The following is a 21,731-nucleotide window of genomic DNA, read 5'->3' as shown; positions in this document are numbered from 1 at the left end:
GGTTACGGCGCGGCCGTTGTGAGCCGGCTGCTGGAAGCGTGCAGGAGCAGAAGGGCACTGCGAGCCCGTAGCTGGGAGTCCGAGGCTCTGCTGGGAACACGGGAAGGGAGAGGGAGAGGGAGCGGGAGCAGAGCTGGAAGAAAACCCGAGAATTGATTTCTTGTCCCAGGACTTATCAGAGCGCGTTAGCACCTCTTAGCACAGCCTGCCGAGCGTGACAGGTATCCCCTGTGATGACGAGCATATTAGTCGCTGCTGTTCAGCCTGAGAGGCTATTAAAGACTTTGCACCCTCGGGTTTGTTAGTAAGATAAATTGATTTTAAAGAAGAATTATATACCTGCAAATATTTCTCTCTCCAGTCAGCTTACAAAGGGTTACATCGATGGGACAAAATGTGAAGCTGATTTTCCTGAGATTCAGCTAATACATTTTCTGATAGGAAGCAGGTATAAAATTCCTCCTTTGAAAGCCTGCTGGCGGCGCAGGTTTGGGAGGTGGCAGGATGATAGATCAGAGGTAGAAACAGCCCTGCAGCACAGCGGCTGGCGGGGACGGGAGACCCTAACCCGGCCGGCGGCGGGCCCCGTGGCCCGGCGTTGCCCTGGGCGTGCAGCACCGGCCATGGGGATGGGGATGGGGATGGGGATGGGGATGCGGATGGGGATGGAGATGGGGATGGGGATGGGGATGGGGATGCAGATGGGGATGCGGATGGGGATGCGGATGGAGATGGGGATGGGGATGGGGATGCAGATGGGGATGCGGATGGGGATGGGGATGCAGATGGGGATGCGGATGGGGATGCGGATGGAGATGGGGATGCAGGTGCTGGCCAGTCCTGTGCACTGGTCCCTTTCCCCGAGCCCTGGCAGCATTGCTGACCCACGTGTTCCCCACCCCGCCCCTTCCCACGCCCCCCCATGCCATTTTGATAGCACACCTTTTACAATAAAGCTTAATTCTTTTTATTTAGTGCTGCCAACGCAAAGAAAGAGCCGTGCAAGAGGTTTCCACCCAACAACCAGCTCTCTGCAGAGCAGCGTTGCTGTGGCCGGGGTGGCCGCCCCGGCGGTGCTCCCACGGGAGCCCGTTGGTCATGCCGGAGATGCGGCTCACCCCCCTCAGCAGAACCCGCGGCGCAGCGAGGTCGACAATTATCAACTTTTCTATACAGAGAGATTTGCATTTTAAGCAATTTGTTACCTAAAGCGTAGGTCACCGGAGTTAACCAGCCATCTGCTTCCCAGGCACAGCAGACCCAGGTCCAAGCGCGGCGCCCGCCATTTGCATGCATTATTAGACACGTTCGTCCACTAATGAGGTCTCCCTCGGAAGTCAGGTCTGAAGAAACAGGGGGGGAAAGGTCCGGGCTTTCGCGGCGAAGGCACGGCTGATGAACAGCTGTAGAGTAAAGAACACAGATGGAAGAAGTACTCGCTTTAATTACCATTTTTCTAAAAACTGCAGGGTTGTTTTTTTCCAAACCCATTAGGTATGTGATTGCTTCCACTTCACTTAGTAAACAGAACCGAAACACATGGTGACCGGGTGAAAATACACCATAAAGTCTAAACTGCTGCCCTCTCTGAGGCTGTGGGATCGCTGGGTCTCAGGGTGCGCTCCTATGGGTGTCTGAGCTCAGGTGAGGCGCCTTCCCGGGCCGGGGGAGCGGCGTTCAGTGCCCACAAGACCCCTTGGGTTCCTGTTTTTCTCCGAAGAGATGAAGCGGGAAACTGTGAGGTTTGTGTCTTGTGATATACTCGGGCGTATTAGCAGCAGAAATCGCTATGCATCGCTGAAGCTTTGATTCCGTTAGCGGTAACATAAAGTGCAATGAAATGTTATTTTTCTGGCTGTATGTCACCGGGCGCGTCGCCATCCCTCGCTACCGCCCCGCCAGCGTTTTTCTCATGCCTTCCAAAGTTTCCTTTCATTTTCTCCTGACTTAAAGGCGTTCTTGCCAGCTAAGCAGAGGATATGTTTGCAGAGGTAGATTTAACTTCCTGAAAACAAAATGTCATGTTTCCAGTTTGATATAGTAGGATAAAATGGCAGGGTAATTCTATTTACAGATGGCTACAGACACTATTTTTAAAAAATAAAATAAGAAGCAGCAGCATTTCTTCCAGAAGCCTCCAGCTATCCACGGTCATCATTTCCCTCTGATTTCCGAGGTCGGATGGGTTACTGGGATGGCCAAGTGTGGGTGCTCGGGAGGAGGGAGGCAGTGGAGGAAGGGGACGGGCAGCATTGTGCCTCTTAGTCATATTTCTTCTTCCCTGCTAATGTTCTGAAGCTTGGATCTCAGCCTGGCAGCGTTGGATCTGTGAGCAGATTGCTGGTGAAGCCCTTAAAAAGGAATAAATGTGTTTCATAGGACATACCTGCTGCTCGCCGGTGCGTTGGAATGCACTAACACAGGCTTCCTTTGTGCATACGATGCGTAAAGCGTAGGGGTTTGTGTGCGTTCGTCAACACGACGAAAACGTGGAATAACTTAGTAATACATTAAGATCCTGACAAGTCCAACTTTACATTACAATTAGCAGCCTTTGCTAATTTAATACCGGGGTTATCAGTGTAGCCCTGTATTTTCCCTTTGTCAGCAGCACCTTCGAAAGTGTCCGTAACGGGAGATGCCAGTTATTCAAACAGTTGGCTCCTTCCTCTATCGCTGGCTCCTTTCACCTTGAGGCTGAAAATTTAATAGCTGCTGTATGTAAATGGAGGCATGCCAACGCCTTTTCTTTTATACGTTTGAAAACATAAAATACGTCTCACTGAAATGTTAAAAAAAAACCCCCAAGATTTATGTGCATCCACAACTGTCCATAACTGGTGAACGTTTTCCTCCCTTGCTCATTGCAGGGATGACGTGCCAAGCCAGAACATCCTACACTGAGGACGAGGTGCTCTGGGGTCATCGGTTCTTCCCTGTTATCTCCTTGGAAGAGGGCTTCTTTAAAGTCGATTACTCCCAGTTCCACGCGACGTTTGAGGTCCCCACCCCACCGTACAGCGTGAAGGAGCAGGAGGAGATGCTGCTCATGTCCTCTCCCTTGATCGCGCCCGCTGTGAGCAACAGCAAGGAAAGGAATAACTCGGTGGAGTGCCTGGATGGTCTTGATGAAGTTGGCACAAAACTGCCTTCAAAACTGCAGAAAATAACCGGGAGGGAAGACTTCCCAAAAAAACTCCTCAGGATGAGTTCCACCACCTCTGAGAAGGCCTACAGCATGGGGGATTTACCCATGAAACTCCAGCGGATCAGCTCGGTCCCCGGGAATTCGGAGGAGAAACTGGTGTCTAAGACGACAAAGATGATGTCGGATCCCATCAGCCAGTCGGTGGCCGACCTTCCGCCCAAGCTGCAGAAGCTGTCGGGCGGCGGCAGGATGGAAGGGAACCTTCCCCCCAAACTGCGGAAAATGAATTCGGACCGGTTTACATAGCCCGACGGGACTTCTGGCTGTCGTTAGAGCTTGAACTGCTGCTGGCCAGGGCGGCGTGGGCAGGAGAGCAGGCCCTCCACCGGCCGTACGTGTGCTGAACTCTGTGGTCCCCGGCGCGCCGGGAGGCAGGAGCATCCCCTTGGTAGCGGCGGCTGCGCTGTAAGTACGAACGACGGGACGATCGGCGAGCTGATGTTCGCTGGCATGTAGTATCACAACACGCATGCAATAATAGTGTGCAATTTCTGCATATAGTTTTATGGCATGACTCCTACTATATTTATACTGTATATTCTGAAAAATATGGAAAGGGGCATTCCTTTCCCCTGTATTTCTTAAGAGTAAGTAGTAGGTAAAACATGCGAGTGGGTAACTTTCAGGGTAAGTTATAATTTGATTTGAAGACCTTTTTTGGGTTTGTTTTTTTTCTGATGTGGATCGTGATGTTTTGTTCGACAAAGTAGTTATGGTGCATGTCTTTTTTCTTAAAAGAAGGTGTATTCGTTAATTCCTAACACCAAATCTGCTAGCCTTAAATTAACTGCTGGTTTCTCTTTTGCTTTAATGTTTTCTTGGGGTTTCTATTCCTGCGTCTAGGCTACCGGAAAAAAATCGAAATGTATTTCATAAGGCATTGTTTAGAGAGGAAACTTGTATTAATAAGCCTAGGCAAAACAGTAAATAAATGAATAAAATTCACACTTTAGATACGATTAGTACAAATTTTTTTAAATCTTCCGTGATTTATAATACATGTGCAAGAACACCATTTTAAATAAGCAGGACGTGCTTGATTTCTCACGTCGGTAGAATAGCGAAACATGAAAACGGCCGACTGTCTCCATGAAGCCAAGCAGGTGTTTTTTCTGGATAAACCGCACCCCAAAGGCAGAGTCACAATTCCCCCTAATTCCGCAGTGCCCGGGTTTTGCTCCTCCTTGCTTTGGGGGCCCGGCTGGGCCAGTGGCGATGAAGGTGACGATTGCGAGAGCCGCCGTCTCGCAGCTGGAGCCGTGCGGCGTCGCGGCAAGTCCCGGGCCGTGGCAGGCACGTGGCTCCCTGGCCGCCGGCTGCGCTGCCGGCGGCGGCGCTCCTTACTGCTTTCTCTATGGTGAAAATAATGTTTAAACATGTTCTTAACTGAAGTTGACCCTGTGGGTTTCAAAATGAGTAATACTTTGTATGAATGTTTGGTTTGATATCCTTCTGTGCTCGCGCGTGGGTTTCCCTTACCCACCTCGTTCTGCTCTGGCGGGGTGAGCCAGGAGGGCTGGGTGTTGCGTGGGTGCCCCCGTCGTCGTGGCTTGCGGTGCTGGAGCACCCCGTGCCGCCCCGACCCCTCCCCAAAATGCTGGAGGTCGGCTTGTTGCGGTGCCCGGGGACACCCGCACCCAAAGGGTGGTCTGGGGGCTGGGTCGTGATGGCTTCCTGGGGCTCCTTCTTGGAGGAGGAGGTGTGGGCGAGATGGAGCGACGGGTGGCACCATCAGAGCGCCAAGTACGAAAGCCACCGCCAGCAGTGGCCGGGAGGAGGGCTCCGCGTGACGTCGTCTGTGCGTACAACCCTCGGAATCACAGCCAGGCGGTCCCAGGCACGGACACGCGAGGGTCAGGAGGTGGACACGCGCTGCAGTCGCGGACAGGCAGTTCTGACTTGAGGGCCTCTGGGCCGTCCTGCGCGGATGCTGACGCTTGCTACATAACTAATGACAACAGATCTGCTGATCTGTGGGGAAAAAAAATTGTTTGTTTTTGTTACAAGTGTCGGCGTGGAACGAGAACCCAGAAACTTGGCACTGCCGGAGGGTTGGCTCAAGCACCGCTGTGGCTCAGTGCTTTCCCTGGAAGTTGCAGTGTATGACCCTGTCAACTGGACACCCAGGGACTTTGCACTAACTTCCAAGGGTTCTTTTCATCGTTGATCATGATTTTTGAGTGGCACCGCATGCTTTTTACACCTTTGGCTATACTGCAATTCTCTGCACATTATTGTTGAAGGGAAGCGCGTGCGTCGCTCCCTGTGTGCTGATCCTGTGCTCTGCGTGCGCGGTGAGCGGATTGCTCATGTGGCAAGGTAAAATCTGGACTTCTTTCCCCCCTCTTTGCTAACACTTCCTCAGGTTGTCTTGTAAAATACCGCTGATTTTTGTACCGCACGTAACTCTTCTACCAGTCCTTGACTGACAGCAAAAATAGCCATGTAGAATTGCCTGGTGTCAACAGTAAAAGCACCACCAAGCCCAAACTGGAGAAACAAGAACATTAATCGGCATGGTAGACACTCAGCCAGTGGCACAGCCGAGTGATGAGTCCTGCCAGCAGGCTTGGGCAGATCGGTCTGGTTTTGAAAGAAGGGTCTCCAGCAGCTTGACCTCTCCTCAAAAACTCCTTTGGTTTATTTGGGGTGGATGGGGGACCAGTTTCTCCTTCCTGGGATGCTGCTGGCACGTGACCCACCCAACCCACTGCCCTTCTGTGACACTGCAGTTGGACTAGATGAGCACTGTAGGTCCCTTCCAACTGAAGATACTCTTCTATTCTATTCTATTCTATTCTATTCTATTCTATTCTATTCTATTCTATTCTATTCTATTCTATTCTATTCTATTCTATTCTATTCTATTCTATTCTATTCTATTCTATTCTATTCTATTCTATTCTATTCTATTCCCCCGTGGTGCCCCCAGTTTTGTGGTTCTGGTGCGGAGGCGCGGATGCAAGGTGGGGTCCCCTGGGGGTTGCCCATCTTTGCTTAGTTCTCCTGCCATCAGCTTGGGGCATGGCTCATGGTCTGGTTGACTTTTCTTTATGGAAGAGTAAACGTGACGTGACCCCAGATAAGAGCAATGATGTTTCACCAGCTGTTCGCCGGGGCCACCAGCATCCTCTCTCCCAAAAACCGTGGGGAAGGTGCCCGGTGTTGCCACGCCTGCAGCGGGGAGGGCGGCTCCGAAGTCCTGCCTTCAGGAGAGCCAAGTGGCATTTTTTGTTCGGGGAGACCTTGGGTTGAATCCGTGTACGAGACTGAATCAAGTAGGAGCAGCGTGGATGTACACTGCAAACAGAACTTAAAGTAGGTGACAGGGAGAAGTGCTGTAGCTGTAAAATATACTGGCAGTCTGAGCGGCTGCAGCTTACTCGGTGGCCTGTATAAAAATATCTGAAAGTATGGGAAACGCTGGAGAAGTAGCCTCGCTTTTATTTAATCAATGCCATGGGAAATATTAAGTTATGATTAACTGAAAAGTTTGATTTTTTAAATCAAAATATGCACCTGGCCTTGCTGCACCCAAGATTTCTGAGGCTTGTGTCTTGTGTTGCAGTGCGTTACGTAGGTTAAGGTGACAAGTATGTGTCTTTCATTAATGAGAGTGAAAGTACAAACATGGATGATAACTTCCCTTAGTTACTTATTTTAGGAAGTTACTCTGGTTATTACTTCATTTTTATTGGCGTGGCCACTTTTTTTTTTCCTAATGAGCATTTTAGCCCAGTCCTAATGCTGACGCTAAGGAAAAGTAACCGTTTGATTGCACAGCCGGTCTGTGTTCTTTACTGCTGACTTTATGCTCGAGTTATCTTGTAAATTGTACATACTCAAATTAGAATAAACTAAATGCATTTTCTGGCATGCAGTCTATAACTGTATAAATGTACAAGTTTATTTGAATTATACAAAATAACACTCTTGTATTCATTAATACTGCAAACTCAGTTTTATCTAAAGCTATATTAAACTTTCAAAAATTGGTCGGTTTAAATGTGTTTGTCTTTTATCCCATCCACTTTTTATTACCTCAATAAATGGCTATGTATTCACGCTGTTTAAGGGCTTCTGATTTCACGTTCAGCATGCGCAAACGGCCAATCTCTTCATTGCTCTTAAAAGCAGCAAAACTAAAACCTGAGTTTAGTGGAGCTGCATTTTCAGGGTCTCCGGAGGCGGTCTGGCTGAGCCCAGCCCCGGGAGCACCGGGGCAGGAGTCCGCAGGCTCCTTCCTGAAGGCCGGCGGAGAGCGGAGCCCGAGCTGCGTGCTGAAAACCCACGGGCTCCGTGGTTCAGGCAGCCCCGATGCGCCAACGTCCTGCTGATTTTTTGAACTTCACATGAGTTTATGAAATGCCATTTCCCCTGTAGCACGGAGGCTGGGGAGCTCGCTCGCTCTCTGCACAGAGAAGTAGGAATTTTTATCTCCCCAGCCAGCCCCAGGAATTAAAGCTCCGGTGATGAACGGAGGCTATCATCAGATCTCTCCCCATCAGAGGGGACCTTCCTCTTCATTTTTTGCTATAAATTGCCCCGCTAGTGGCTGGGTATCACCACTCAGGGTGCGCAAAACGTGTTCTGTGCTAAGAAAATAAAAATAATAAAAGAACGACCGGAGGTGTGTGACGATAGCTGACTTTTTAACTCCTTCCCCTCAAGAGGCTGCTGAATGAAGGATCCTAGAGCAGAACCATGTTTTGTTTTTCCCAGTTAACTGCTCGCCTTGCTCTGAGTCCCGACCTTACACTGCTGGTCCGCCGTACGCTTGCCCCTATATGCTAATACAGACGTATTTCTCCCATACTGTTAGAAGTGATGGGATTGTAAAAGTTGGAGATTTCTTTGCTCACGCACCTGGTTTCCACTCAGAGTTTTATCCTCGGTGTTATTTCCACATCCCCTGACACAGCACAACTGGAGTCCCGCAGGAATACGTGCCTCGGCTAGCAGGTATCCCGGCTTGCAGAGGGCACCCCTGGGGGGTCGAGGAGCCGTCCCGCCGCTGCCCGTGTCGGCAGCGCCGCAAGCCGAGGTGTCGGCGCTGCGCTTGGTGCCATTGAATTACCGCCCGTGGCAGAACAAGGAGACGCGGCAGCGCGGGGCTGAATCAGTCATCCCGTGCCACCAGGCGCAGAATACATTTGAATTTATTTCCTCAGCCGTGCTTGAGACGAAGTGAATTTGCAGTGCTTACTCGGAGATATGGAAATGAAATCGCAGGTAGGTTTTGAATACCTGTGGAGGAAGCATGCCTGCCAGGGAGGAAGGGTGAGAAAGAAAGAGCAGTGCCCCTGGTATGAGAGCTCAAAAAGAAGTATGTTCTCGCCCTGCGCTGGGGCAAACGGGGAGAATTTAAACGCCTTTACGTGAGGTGCGAGGGCTTTATCTGCTCCGCTCTCTTCCCGGCAGCAGCCCCAGCCCCGCCGGCGGTTTGAGCTGTGAAACCCAGCACGGGCAGCATTTACGGATCAGGTCGCCACTGAAGGCAGCCGCATCCATATATCTTAAAAAATAAATTATCTGGGGGTGACAGGCGGCCCCCGAGCGGGCTGCCGCCCGCAGCAGCCGCCCTGCGACCGCCCGGCAGCGCGGGGCGGGCGGGAGGGCAGCTCAGTATTCGTGCCTGGTAACAGAATCACCAATTCCATCCGTTCGAGGTGATTTACGGTTACATTTCTCACATCTCCACTTCATGAAAAGGGAAAAAAGGGAAAGAAAGAGAGGGGCAGAGAGAGAGAGAACTCATCCTTTTATGGCAGCCTAATTTTTGTATGTTTAGAAGTACTATTTAGCCTGAGTGCAATTCTGGTTTTGTTAATCTGTTTGTACCACTTCCAAGCACTCTCTGATTGCTGCAAAAATGCACTCGAGTTATTATTCCCAGGATAAACATCTGTGCATCGTGCATCAGAGGCTGGAAGGCCCCGCTGCTGTGCTGGGCTGCGTAGGACCCCTCCGCCCCACCGCGGCTCGCTGCTTCTCCCACCCTCTGGAGCCCGGCTGAGCTGCTTCTGGGGCGTCGAGCGGGTCTGCGGACCAGCGCCGCAGCGAGAGGAGGGGTGGTCAACCCCAACCGCTCCTGCTGCCGCTCTGCCCCCGCGTTCTGCCGCCGGCGGCGTGGCCTGCGACCCGCCAGGCGACGCGCTCGGCGAGCGTCGCACCCGCTGCAGTCCACCCGACCGACCGCCGCTGAGGGAGAGCGATGGGCTTTAACAGCGTCACTCGGGTGCGGGCTGGGGACCGACAGGCATCTTGTCACGGCTGCCCCGCCTTACGAGCCAGGCGGGGAAATAGGGTTTTCCCCTTTCGTGGCTATGTACGTTTTGGCTAGCGACGTTAACTAGCCGTACATCCCCTGCTTCATCCGCCAGAGACCCCCATCAGCAATGGACACATGCCTCTCCCTGGGGGAAAGGCTTTCTTGACCCAAGCGTTGTCACTGTGCAGAGTCCCCCCGAGCCAGTCGCTCTGCTCCCCATGCTCACGGACTGTGGGCATCACCAAGTGACGACTGGAGACAGCCCCAGTGCCGTGAACCTTTTCTCACTCTTAAGCCCGGCTTATGGTCGTGACAGTTGGGCAACTGAGCGAAACCACTGAGGCTCCCATCGCTTTCCTCCCGTCGGATGGGATGCCAACGAGAAGCGAGCAGAATACCACACATGACGACCAGTTATGCCGGTCTTTGAAACTGCTTGCCAGCCCACGCGGGGAGGTCCAGCGGCACTCGCCGCAGCCAGCGCAGCCCCACGCAGCAGCTTGCGTTTCGGTGCCCATCCCTGTTCGCCCCAGTAATGGCTTTGCCGAGCTGGTGGAGGTTTGAGGAACAGCATGAGCATGACGTGAGGATGAGATGTGCTGGTGACTGCCAACACCGTGGGCTCAGCAGAGCTTCATCTGTGTATCCAGGTACGGGAGGTAAGGCAATATACAGGTAAGGAAATACACAGTGTGCACATAATAATTACATATACATTCCTAAGAAAATATATGATCTGTGAAGTCTGTGTATCCATAATGCTGTAGGTAACAGCAGTCAAGATGATAGCTGTTTGCTAATTCAGATTTATTCCCCATTTCCACTCTCGAAACTTTTACATTTGTGACCGTCTAAAATGGTTGTAGGTTTAGATAAGCTTTTTGGGCACCGCCTTGGGAATCGGGTCCTTGGACTCATTCCACACCAACTGCGTGCGGTGGACAGCTTGTGGCAGATGGACGAGTGTGCAAAAGAGGAAAAGCGAAGGAGAGTGCAGGCACGGCAGCATCACTCGCTGTCGGAATAACCTGGGGAGACTTCTTTCTTGGCATCCTCCAGACTTTCCCTGGGAAGGCTCCGAGCGTCGTTTCCTTAAGCGTTCTTGGAGCCTTCGTCAGTAACAAAGAAAAGAAAAGCTAAATTAATGCATGTCCCAACGTAGGGACACAGCTGAGTCCTGTGCTGGGATGATGCTCAGGACAAATACAAACGTGACCTTACACCCTGCTCCGAGAAGGAACGACACAAAATATTTTATACTAATTGACAATATTGATAAATCCACACTTTACAGCAAAATTAATTTAATTTTTAAAACAAATTAGCAAAGCTCCCCTTTGAGGTGATAAAGTGTTTTGTTCTTCTTTTAATTAGTACATTACAAATTTATATTTTTCATTTCATGCAAATTGGGGAAAACGCTCAACATATTTCCTCAAATGTATTATTTGGTAATACCTTTAGTCAGAAAATTCTCCCTGCTAGGAAGAAAAAATGGCAACGGTTGTGCATCGAGGCAATCCGAAAGTAAGTGTGGAATGCTAGACAGCCAATGTAGGAATGTTTTTTCCAACTATCATTACAGTTTAACCGTGCCTTTGGATGCCTGAACTGCATTGCTTTACTGGAGCACGCACTTAGTGCAATGTTTGCTGCGTGCGTGCCCTAAACTGGCCGCAGAAATCCCCTAACCTGCTGACAGAGCCTCTGGTCGGGGTAGCTGCAAGGGAAGGCAAGGCAACGCGACGCTTCCGCCACCTCCGTGCGGCGGAGGGTAAGATCGGCAGCAGCGAGACATAACGCATCGCAGCGGCGGGACCAGGTGCCAAAGGTGACCCCAGAGACGAAAAAGTCTCATAAACACGTCTGTCTCTTCCATCTTTCTACCAAAGTTGTTCAGTCTTACTGTCTCAGTAATGAGATTATCAAATCCTGAAATACAAATGTGCATCCAAAGAGCGCATAAATATAACTTCCCACTGATGTTCATAGGAATATAGTCGTTTATTCTGCTTCAGCCAGTCCCTCTGGCACAAGTGAATGAAAAGCTGCAAGTGAAGATAATTGATTTATCTTTAACTGACTTTTGATGGTATGCAACGGGGGAGGTAGTGATGTTGTGCTGGCTCCCTGGCACTTCAAGTTTATGTGGTTTTTCCCCTCCTGAAAATAAAAAAGCAGCAGTCTTCAGCTCACTCTCCCTAAAGCTCAAGACAGTGATTTTTATTTTTTTTTTATACTGGGCTGCAGCTGGATGACACGTGAACTGCCTTATGTGAGGAGCTAAAAATAGGACGGTCCTTTCGACTCGGAAGATTTGAAAATGGAAGTGAAAAAGCAATGCACGATAGCTGCAGGGCTTGGCACCGGGTTAAGCCTTGGGAACCCACCTGTTGGCCAAAATCTGAGTGCCCTAAACTCGCGGGGCTGGCTGGATCCCGGGGATCCGGTGCCCGAGTGCTCAACGCTCACCCCGGCGAGCGCATCCTCCCTCTCGGGGAGGGGACCCGTCCTCCTTCCCATGGGGGAACGGGGCTCTGGCCCGACAGAGCTGGCGGCACTCAGCTCCGCTCTGCTGGGCTCGTGGAAGGAACACCGCTTCATGGGGGACGCAAAATACAATTTAAAACGTGTGCTAGGCGTTATTGATAAACATTCAGAAAACTCAATGGCCCCTTCCTAATGCATAATTTAGAATTTAATATTAAAAAAGCAAGAAACAACAGGTTCTTTGACAAGAACTGTTCTTAATTTTTATATAATATTCCTAAAGTATCCGTTATAAAATCAGGGTGTCACGTATCAGCTCCACTGCAGGTCCTGCACGGTGCAAATATTTATAAGCAGTCATTTACAATTCTGCACACACACAATATTCGACTAGACCGCGAGGCTTCCATACAGATACCTTAATACTATTGCATAATTTATGTATTTCATATTATATTTTTCCTTGTGCATACACACTTAGTTTGCTTAGCCCTGAGGAAATCTCTGCTAAGGAAATGGCATACTCTGTAAGAAATGTCAGATACTGCTCCGATACTTCAGTACCAAAGTTAATGGAGCAGAAAGACAGTAGTGGAAGGATGTTTTTAAGTGCTACAAGGTCTAGGTGTTGTGAAGACAATTTATTGTCTTCTTAAATCGAGACATCAAAATCTTAACCTGTAAATGACTAGATGTGCAAAAAAAAATGCTGATTTAGCTGTCGGTCCCTGTCCTCTTACTCGGGCTGCCTTTTCTCTCCAGCAGCAAGTGATTTGGAAGTGCTCGGGCGCTTTCTGGCGCTCGCCGAGCTTTGCACATCGTTCTGCCTCGGGCTTAAAACCCCTGCGTGGTAATAAGATTATGAGCCATTCGCTCGCTTCTGCTCCGGGAATGCCAGCGACTGGAGGCTCTACGGTGCTCGGGGACCGAGTGAAAAGCAAGCCATTTAAATGAGTCTGTGAATGTACTTGTAGTCAAATAGACACATTTGACATTTTTCTTAAAAAGAAAAAGAAAGGAGAGTGCCGGGTAAATGTCAGGGAACGACCCCAGGGTGAGGGGAGCGGCTGCTGCCCCGCTCCAGCCTGCGGCCGCGGCGTCCTCCTGCAGCGTGAACTGAAAACGCCTTTCTGGTTTCGAAATGCCTGCAGTCTGCTCGTCGGTATCCCTTTGGGTTTCGGTGTTTTGTTGTGTCGTTTTTCTGGGGGTTTTTTGTGGTTGTTTTTTGTGGTTTTTTTTTTTTTTTTTATAAAACACCTTGCTCTGGGAATTAACAATTCTCCTATTTCTTAAGAAGTGAAAAAAAAGATGTTTTTACATTTTCCTTCTTGCTTCCCTTGACGGATGGGGAGTCGGGCACGTGCACACGCCGGAGCACCGGGTTGGTGTGTGCTAACGGTGGGGTTCAGTTTTCTGTTCTATTTGTCGTTCTGTTGCAGGTGAGCAATCCCAGGCAGGGTGCGGAGCACAAAACCATAGAAACAAGAGAATCTTTGGGTTGGAAGGGACCTTTAAAGGTCATCTGGTCCAACCCCCTGCAGTGAGCGTGGTTCCCATTTCATTAAGCCCTTTATTACAATAAAAGAAAAAATGTTTGTGTGGAGTCCACAGGAGGGAAGGAGGCGAGCGGTGGTCGGTCCTCTGCTCCGGCAGGACGTGCCTCTATGGGCGTCGCTGGTAAAGCTCCTTACCTTTCTAGAAAAAAACAAATATTAATGTAATTATTGCTCTGGTGAAAAGTTCAGTAGGAGTCAGGTTGCTGCTTCCATAAAGACCTTTGTTTATGGAAGTTTATGGACTGGGTGATTACAAAAATACATCTTTGTATTAAAATAGAAGGGATTTAAGAGATGAAAACTTGAATTGCATTTCCAGCTCTGTGCTTCTGTGCCTTTTAAGTAGTTTGGAGCATATAGACTGCTTCTAAAGAGTCAAGAAATAGAAGTAATGTAAATAGGATATTTTTAATGAGAGCTGAACTTCCTTTTCAAATTTTTGGGAGCTAGCATATTAAAAATAATTGGGAAAATCACTGTTCTTCGGGCTGGAGAGGGAGACCGCCGGCGTTTCCCAGGCTCTGCCTCGGGGCAGGCTGCCCACCCCGTCCAGTCTAACACCCCGGGACCAACACTCAAGCGCTTTCGGGTCGAGCCGCGAGGTTTCCACAGCTGCCTTGCTGTGGAAGCAGCGCGTTACAAGCGTTTTACCTTGTGAACGCCCCGCAGCCCGCGCCGCCCTGCCGGGGCCGCCGAGGCGGGGGTCCTGCAGCCTGGCCGCGGCCGCGCAGGGCGTCCTTTCCTGCGTCTCAGTTACTGTCCGCAAAGCGTGCTTCTAAAGCAGAGGGAAAGGTTTTGTAAATTAATTTATGACCCTTCTTCCTGCTCTGGACTTGCCTTTTTCTTTTTTCGTCTTTTTAGTAAGGTTGGAAGTGGCTGGATTGCAGCTTAAAGAAGACATCGGGGGCTGCGAAGGCCCCTTCCTCCCTGTCCGAGGAACTCGCCTCCCGGAGGAGGGTGTGAGCAAAGCTTTCGGGGCAGCCCCGTGCTGGGAGGAGGAGGAGAGCAGAACGTACCCGGAGCAGGATCTGAACGGGCCCCGGGCCGCGCCGGCTGCCCTCCGCCGCGAGCGTCCGGGCTCTCGTGCACAGAAGTGTGTCTCGGGGATCGTCGTGGGATGCTCTGTGTCCCCGTCGCCACCCGTGCGCGATCCCTGCCGGCCAAAGCCGCCAGGCCTGTCGCGCGGCTGGCCTGCCGGGGTGGGCGCCCGCGTCCCCGTGGGCAAGGCCGCGGGGTGAGCGGTGCACGTAGGCGCCTTTTCCGGGCCTTTTCCCTCGCGCGCCTCCGACGCAGAGCGCGGGGCTGCTCGGCAAGGCAGCCTGCGTACCGCTCCATCTTGTAACTGGTTCTGTAGAAACGGACCGTTTGTGGATTATCTGTTTCTATGGTGATAGATCGGAATAAATGTGTTATGGTCCCGGCTGCCTTCAGCTGCCTGTTTTCTGCAAAGTCCCTGTTATCAACGGCAAAAATACAGCATCTAATTCACCGCAGATCATCAGCTGAGACTTACGGACAAGATCACAGGCTTTAGCCTGTGAAAAATCACTGTGGCAAAACTGCATATGAAAGTTATAGGCTGTACCAGTGCAGTTAGTAATAACCACCATCCTGATGCCAGGGACATAGGAATTGCTATAAGGGAGAAAAAAAGAAAAAAGATTTTTTTCAGTTTTGATTTTGTAGAGCCAGGAATATCCTATTGTCACGGGCAGAGCAGAAGCTGGAAAATCTGTAGATGCCTTACATCATGGTAATAAAAAAGGAGGCGGATGCAGACATGAGTTTTAAAAGCTATAACGTTATTTTGGGGACGGAGTTAATAAAAAAAGGCATGTATTTTCTAAAATATTCCCCTTTCGGTCTGAAATCTGCTGTTTCCAAATTCGGCTCCCGCATCAACACGCCAAGGGCCAGCACTACCAGTGAGAGCTGTGCGTCCACCGGGAGAGCTTTCTATGTTGTGTGTGGAGTCCGTAGATTTTAAAATGGAAACACTATCATCAAATCCTTATACACCTGTAAACACCACTGGGAATTGAAGTTGTTGTTAACGTTATCTAAAATCCTGGAACGTGAGTTTTGCTGGAGTAAAAACTTATAGATTACCCTCCTATCCTCTTATGGTTCACATCGCAGCTGGCAGCCACAGCGGAGACCATCGTGCCTCTGCTAAATCTTTAATATTTCAAATGCATATTTCGATACCTCTTTCCTGATAGGAGAAACCTCAGCATAGCACTCAGGAGGATTGCCCTTTGGAGTGAGGTAGAGTTGAAATATTTAAATGTGCTACATCTCCAAATGCTAGCTTTCCGCTCGCCTCACTTGTAGAAATAAGAAATAAATAATAGAAAAGTGAATCTCATGATTGCTCAGTCCCCGAAGTACTAAAGTTGTGGAGCGACTGGAAAACTACGTTTTTACGGAGCAGGAGAGTTGACTAACTCGGTGAGAGGTGTCCCTGCTTTCCTGGCGTTAGGTACAAGGATGAACTCAATTCAAGCCAAAACACAGCAGCAAACAAAGCCAGCGTGCTGGAGGAGGAGCTCCACTTCAGGCAGGGCATTTCCCGTCAAAGTTACACCTGCCGAAGATCCCACACAAAGCGGATGAGACAGGTTTCTTGGGATGCGTAACATCTAGCCAGCCTTTAAAAGGCAAAATTTAAGGTTTGATATTTAACTGTTTCAATGAAGAACTTGGGGAAGTGTTTGGAGGAAGCAGTTAGCCGTTGGAACTACCTTCTTGAGAATTTGACCTCAGGTATTTAAATTAAGGCTCATCTGTTCTTAACGGCAGCAGGTCTGGGTGCGAGCAGAGATGCTGGCCGCGTTTCTGGCATGTGCTCAGCGGGAGGCGGCTGATCGCCGACATCCTTTCCAGGCTTCAAATCTATAGCTGCACGTTTTCCAGTCCTACGTAGGTACTTCTCACAAATATTTCGTTAAGATCTTCTAAGTTAACTTTATCCTGTCTAAATTAAGTATTCAGGGCAGGAACGTAGGACACGTCTGGTAAAAATGATCAATATGTAATAAACCCTAATGAAGCCTTATTAGACTTCTAAAAACCCTTTCTCGGCTTTCTTCTTTTCACCTTCGCCTGTATGCAGGGGAAAGCGGTAGCCAGTAATTCACATTTGATGAAACATTACGTGTACTTTCCATTTTTTTCTCCTCTCAACAAAAACTGCTGTTGGGCGCACTGCTATGCGCAGCCAGGCCAATTTGAAATGTTGTCGCTATTTGTAAAAGAGCTTTTCCTAGTATTGTGTGTAGAACTGTGGTTTTATGTAGGTGGTTGCGATTAGAGTTGACATTAATTAGAAGAAATGCTAATATACCAGATGGGTTTTTTAAAAGGCATGGTGGAGGAGCACTAAGCACAGTACATGTGCCTATGGAAAAGTAGGAGTGGGGTTTGTTAGCTACGGATGCACGACCTACGCACTGCAGCATTTAAGAGACTGGTATAATGTACTTTATTAATAGTCCAGAATTTTAGCACACAACCCTTATTTACGGCTGCGAATTTATCCTCGCGCGGCGCTGGCACCCTGCCCTCGACACATCGCGCGCTGCAGCACGAAGCGCGGCAATCAGGCACGAGCCTTCGACCGGCGCAAAGCCGACGGGAGAGAAGAGAAATTCGAACGTCAGACCTCGCAGCGGCTTTTAAGGCTTAACTTCAGGCTTTTTTTGAGCTGTGTAACCGGGAGGGAGCTGCCGACCGCAGCGCAGCTCCTGCTGGCCGCAAGGCACCGGCCAGAGCTGCACCCCTCCCGCACCGCCCCCAGGTGGCCCAGCCGCGGGGCGCGCAGCCCCCGGCCCAGCTCGCCGCGGCGCTCGGTGGGCACGCCGTGCCCCGGGGCCGGCCCTTCGCCACCCGGAAGGCTCCTGGCCTTGGCTCGCTGCCGAGACGAGCCGCCCCGGCGCGGGCGGCGTGCCCGGGGAAGGATGGAGCCAGCCCGTCCGGCGGTGCCATGGTAACAGCTCCCCTTTTTATCCCCGGTGTTTTCCATTTTGTGGTTTGAAATTAATTATTCAGCGTAGAGCAGGAACAAAAAGGAGATTACCCGCCCCGCTCCGGCAGGTATCGGGGAAGAAAGAGCTTCCCGGGGTTAAGGAATGGTATTTCTGTAAGCATTCTGCCGAAGCAGTGGCCGGGGGTGCGCTCCGAGCACGCTGGTCATCCCCGTTTCCTTGTGAACCGGGAAATTTTTATAACAACAGGTATTTTATCAAGGGTTTGCTACAGCTATAAAAAATCATCAAACTGTGTTTGTTTTCTCAGCACACCCAAGCGCCTCTGAAGCGTGGCCGGGTCCCTTCGGGGGTCAGATCCCCGGGTCCCGGGGGAGCCTGTAACGCTCCTGCTGCAGCGAGAGCAGCGTCGCGGCAGCGCGACCGCGCTGACTCGCACCTCATGCTCCCGCTGGAGGTTTTGTTCTTGTACGTCATCGTCATTAGGAATCCTCGTGTCGCTGCCGGCCGAGCGCCAGCTTGCCTTTTCCGATGTGCAAACAGCATTAAGCGCTGGTTTGGTGGGAGGCTTGGGGTGAGGAGGTTTGCTGGCTTTTCTTTATTCTTTCATTTTGCCGTTCCTTAAGCCACCCTTGGAAATGGCAGGTCAGCCTTTTAGAAAATGTTTCCAGGAATGGCAATACAAAAGCCACTTCAAATTTATTTACCTAAACGATTTGGGCTCTACAAGATACAGTGTATGTGGTTAACTCTCCAAAGAGAAAATTGTATAAAATGTGGGCTGAGGGGTGGACAGTTTCACAGAATCATGGAATCATTAAGGCTGGAAAAGACCTTTAAGACCATCAAGTCCAACTGTCAACCCAACACCCCCATGCCCACTGAACCATGTCCCGAAGCGCCACGTCCACACGTTTTTTGAACACCTCCAGGGACGGTGACTCCACCACCTCCCTGGGCAGCCTGTGCCGATGCTTGACCACTCTCTCAGTACAGAAATTTTTCCCAATATCCAGTCTAGAATTAATGCCAGTCCCAACACATATTATTGCACCTTACTGCGTATCGGCCCGGAAACTGTGAGAACAAAACTTCCATGAGTCAAAAGAAGAAAAAAAAACAAAACAAAGATTGGTTTGACAGAGACTAATCTAATTTATCATCACAGAAACTCGTTCTTGTATACTCATCGGTGACACGCTGGACATTTTAGGGAACCCTGCTCTTGCAAACCCTGCCTGTGAATCCTATCAAGAAATGCGTGTTATACAATTAGGGAAAGCTTGCATAATTGCAATGCTTGCATGAAAACAATGCTAATTGCTTTGTATGATGCATTTTTAAAAGATTTAAAATCAGCACACTTACAATACCCTGTATTCATCTAAGGTTATTTTACCTTGGCATTATTAATCGCCTTACTTTCTAGTCTATTAATTAAAATAACAAAAAACAACTGTACAGATTTAAAGACCACGAAGCCCTACATCTTAACAGTGGGCTACATTTCCTTAGGAAGAACCACAGAACTTCTGAAATATATTTGCATGGTTTTATACCGTGTCTGCCCATAGAAAGCGGGCATCTGTGCATGTATCTATCTATATTTATGGGTACATGCATAGAAAGAGAGCAAAACCCCGTTAATACTGCTACTTTAAACGATATATTCTCCATACAACTACAACTATATTTAAGAAAAACCTTTTTCTGGTAGATTTTGCATTACGACTGACCTTACAGAAACAACAAAAGGAATCCTTTCGGAAAAGTAAGTCCCCAGTCTTGTGGAGCAGGCAGAGGTAATGCTGCGGGTCGGCCGGCGGACCTTCGCCCTGCGGCCGCGCCGGCTCCAGCCTCCCTGGGCACAGTGGGGTTCCGTCCCCCGCCGGCGCGGGGCCGAGGAGGGCTGGCAGGAGCCAGGTCAATGCCCCACGAGGCGGCAGTCGCTGTTCTTACCCCCTTTTAAATACCATTCCCGGTCTCCAGAGTAAGGAGTTAGCACAGGCATGAATTATATATAGCCTGCGTTCACACTGACTCAGCCAAAGAGCAGTCCTACGCATGCTACAGGAATTTTCCTTTCCTATGGGGTAAAGGGAAAAAAAATCATTAATTATCTTCCCAGGTTCAGAATAATCATTCTGACTGTTACACTTTGCTACATAAAGTAAGGCTGGAGACGGGAGCGCTGAAAAAACGGTTTCTAAAGCTTTATTCATTATTCCAAATTTTAAACGTTAATTGGAAGAGCGTCATCCCTGGTTTTGTTGGGACTGGACTGTGTTTATGCTCCATCCTACAGATGTGCACACAGTGACATCAGGGCGTAGACAGGACCCCCCAGCCCGGTACAGCCCAGGCCACAGTCTGCTGGCCTGGCTTTGAGGGTTAATAACGGAATAGCTGAAAATTGTAAAAAATAAAAATCAATGGACTTAAGCTGTCTGCAGAAGCCGAGGATTTGGTGCTAGATTCAGCCAGCTTCCTGCTGAATCAAGCATCAGCAGCAGGGAATGTGCTATACGCATTCGTTTGCTTTGGGTGATATTTAGTTCACTTCAGCCGTAGGAAAATTCAGACACTGGACAATAAAAAAAAAAAAAAGAAAGAATCAGAACAGAATCAATGGGAATCGATCACCCATCAAGACCATAGTCTGTGATTTTCTCTTTTTGCCATCAGTTTAGAAGTCAGTATGACAGGCAAATGCTATATTGCAGAAAGATTATTTAATCAAGAACAGCAAACAAAATAGTTTTTTAGGCATGATAATAATTCCTACAAGATTTTACGAAGAAGAAACACCTCCAATTATTATCTTGCATGGAGCTATGCATCTGCTGCAGGGGTGTCGCTATCAATTCAGGCTGAGAAAGGCAGTAATCTCAAATGGGATTTCTAGTTGCTGTTCGTGTTACGTGACACATCTCCCTTCATCGCTCTTCCTTTTTCATTCTGAAATACATATGCTGCTCGGTTTTGTGTTAGATAATAACTAAACACTAAATAATACTAATACTCAATTTTTCCTTTTTTTTGTAAGCGGTTCCCCAAGTACCGTGTGCTTCCCTGTCGCTCTCAGATTTCCGCATGGCTTTCCGGACAGACACAGGGACGCTATTTTGGGGCCCAGTGTGATGGAAACGGCTCCCAAGCTACAGCAACCCTGAAGCACTCGTCCTGCTGCGGACCCCTTCCCCGAGCCCAGCTGCATCCCGCGGGGCTGGGGGGTTCACACACAGCTGAGCAGCCAAGCAGCAGAAAAACTGGGGGAAAATGAAGATAATTTCAGGAAAGGAGAAATAGGAGGTGGGAGAGGAGGTGCTCTGCAGTCTGGGTGGGGATGTGAGCTGCTCAAACAGACCCCTGGGGCAGGGATTCAAGCCCTGGTCTGGTCCTGGAGAAGAGAACGTGCCGGTGAGGCACTGCCAGGAGATGTAGGTCATCCAAGGGAAGATACTGATTGTGTTAAATACCAGACAAGGGAAAATGAAATCTCTCTCTTCACTGACTTCTAGGGGAAAAGCTTTGCCTTACTGAAAGCATATGACAGTTGCTCAGCAAAAAAAGAAGAACCAGTCAAGAGTTAGGGAGGTCTATGTGCCACGTTCACCCATACGCCACCGCCAAAGTGAAAACACCTTTTTCTAATTAGCTGGGAGGGCAAAGTGTCGTGGTACGAGGTGACAGGTCTGATTTCTCGGCAGTTCCCTGGCAAAGCCTCCAGTCCCGCCAGTGCCCCGTAATTAACTCCGTCACGGGGAGAGACGCAGACCACAGGAGGTGGTGGAGGGGAGGGAGAGGGAAGAGGCAGACAGAAAACATCCCCCTGCCTGGCATTAATTTGGGTATAAATAGCAGAAAACCTTCACGCCTCTTTCAGGAAAGAGAGCAGCCATCACTGCCCGCGCCGGCTTTTGACCGCTGCTTTCGACTTTCAGAAGCCTGAATGTGCTCCCGGCACGGCAGCACTCTGAGTTCCCAGCCGCTGTTCTAAGTGTTGGCCAGGGCATACTCGGTTCTGGCTTCTTCCCCTAGCTGATGCCTGCCTTAAATTTTTAGTTACTTACCAGCATTTATTTTAAAAAAGAATTTTCTGAAAATTCGGCTCAAAGAAGAAGTCAAACTAAACACAAACCAAACAAGAACTATGGCGGTATCTCTGAATAAATTTCACCCCTAAAAATTCTCATTTGCGTTTGTGCAGTATGACCAAC

General features: G+C 49.5%; 1 protein-coding gene across 1 annotated transcript in view; it reads left to right on the top strand.

Annotated features, from left to right (window-relative positions):
* Positions 1-3,454, top strand: part of KCNJ3 (potassium inwardly rectifying channel subfamily J member 3) — a gene marked incomplete at its 3' end in the record, with an annotated part of 51,560 nt that extends 48,106 nt beyond the window's left edge. The window contains exon 3 of the mRNA XM_082001752.1: positions 2,871-3,454. Coding sequence (XP_081857878.1) covers positions 2,871-3,454 — 584 coding nt within the window. The remainder of the gene's footprint in view (positions 1-2,870) is intronic.
* Positions 3,455-21,731: the final 18,277 nt, after the last annotated feature.

This window comes from Phaethon aethereus, assembly GCF_964289735.1.
Source record: "Phaethon aethereus genome assembly, chromosome: 6".
Taxonomy (NCBI): domain Eukaryota; kingdom Metazoa; phylum Chordata; class Aves; order Phaethontiformes; family Phaethontidae; genus Phaethon; species Phaethon aethereus.
The sequence above is the reverse complement of the archived record's forward strand: the minus strand, read 5'-3'. Positions and strand labels throughout refer to the sequence as shown.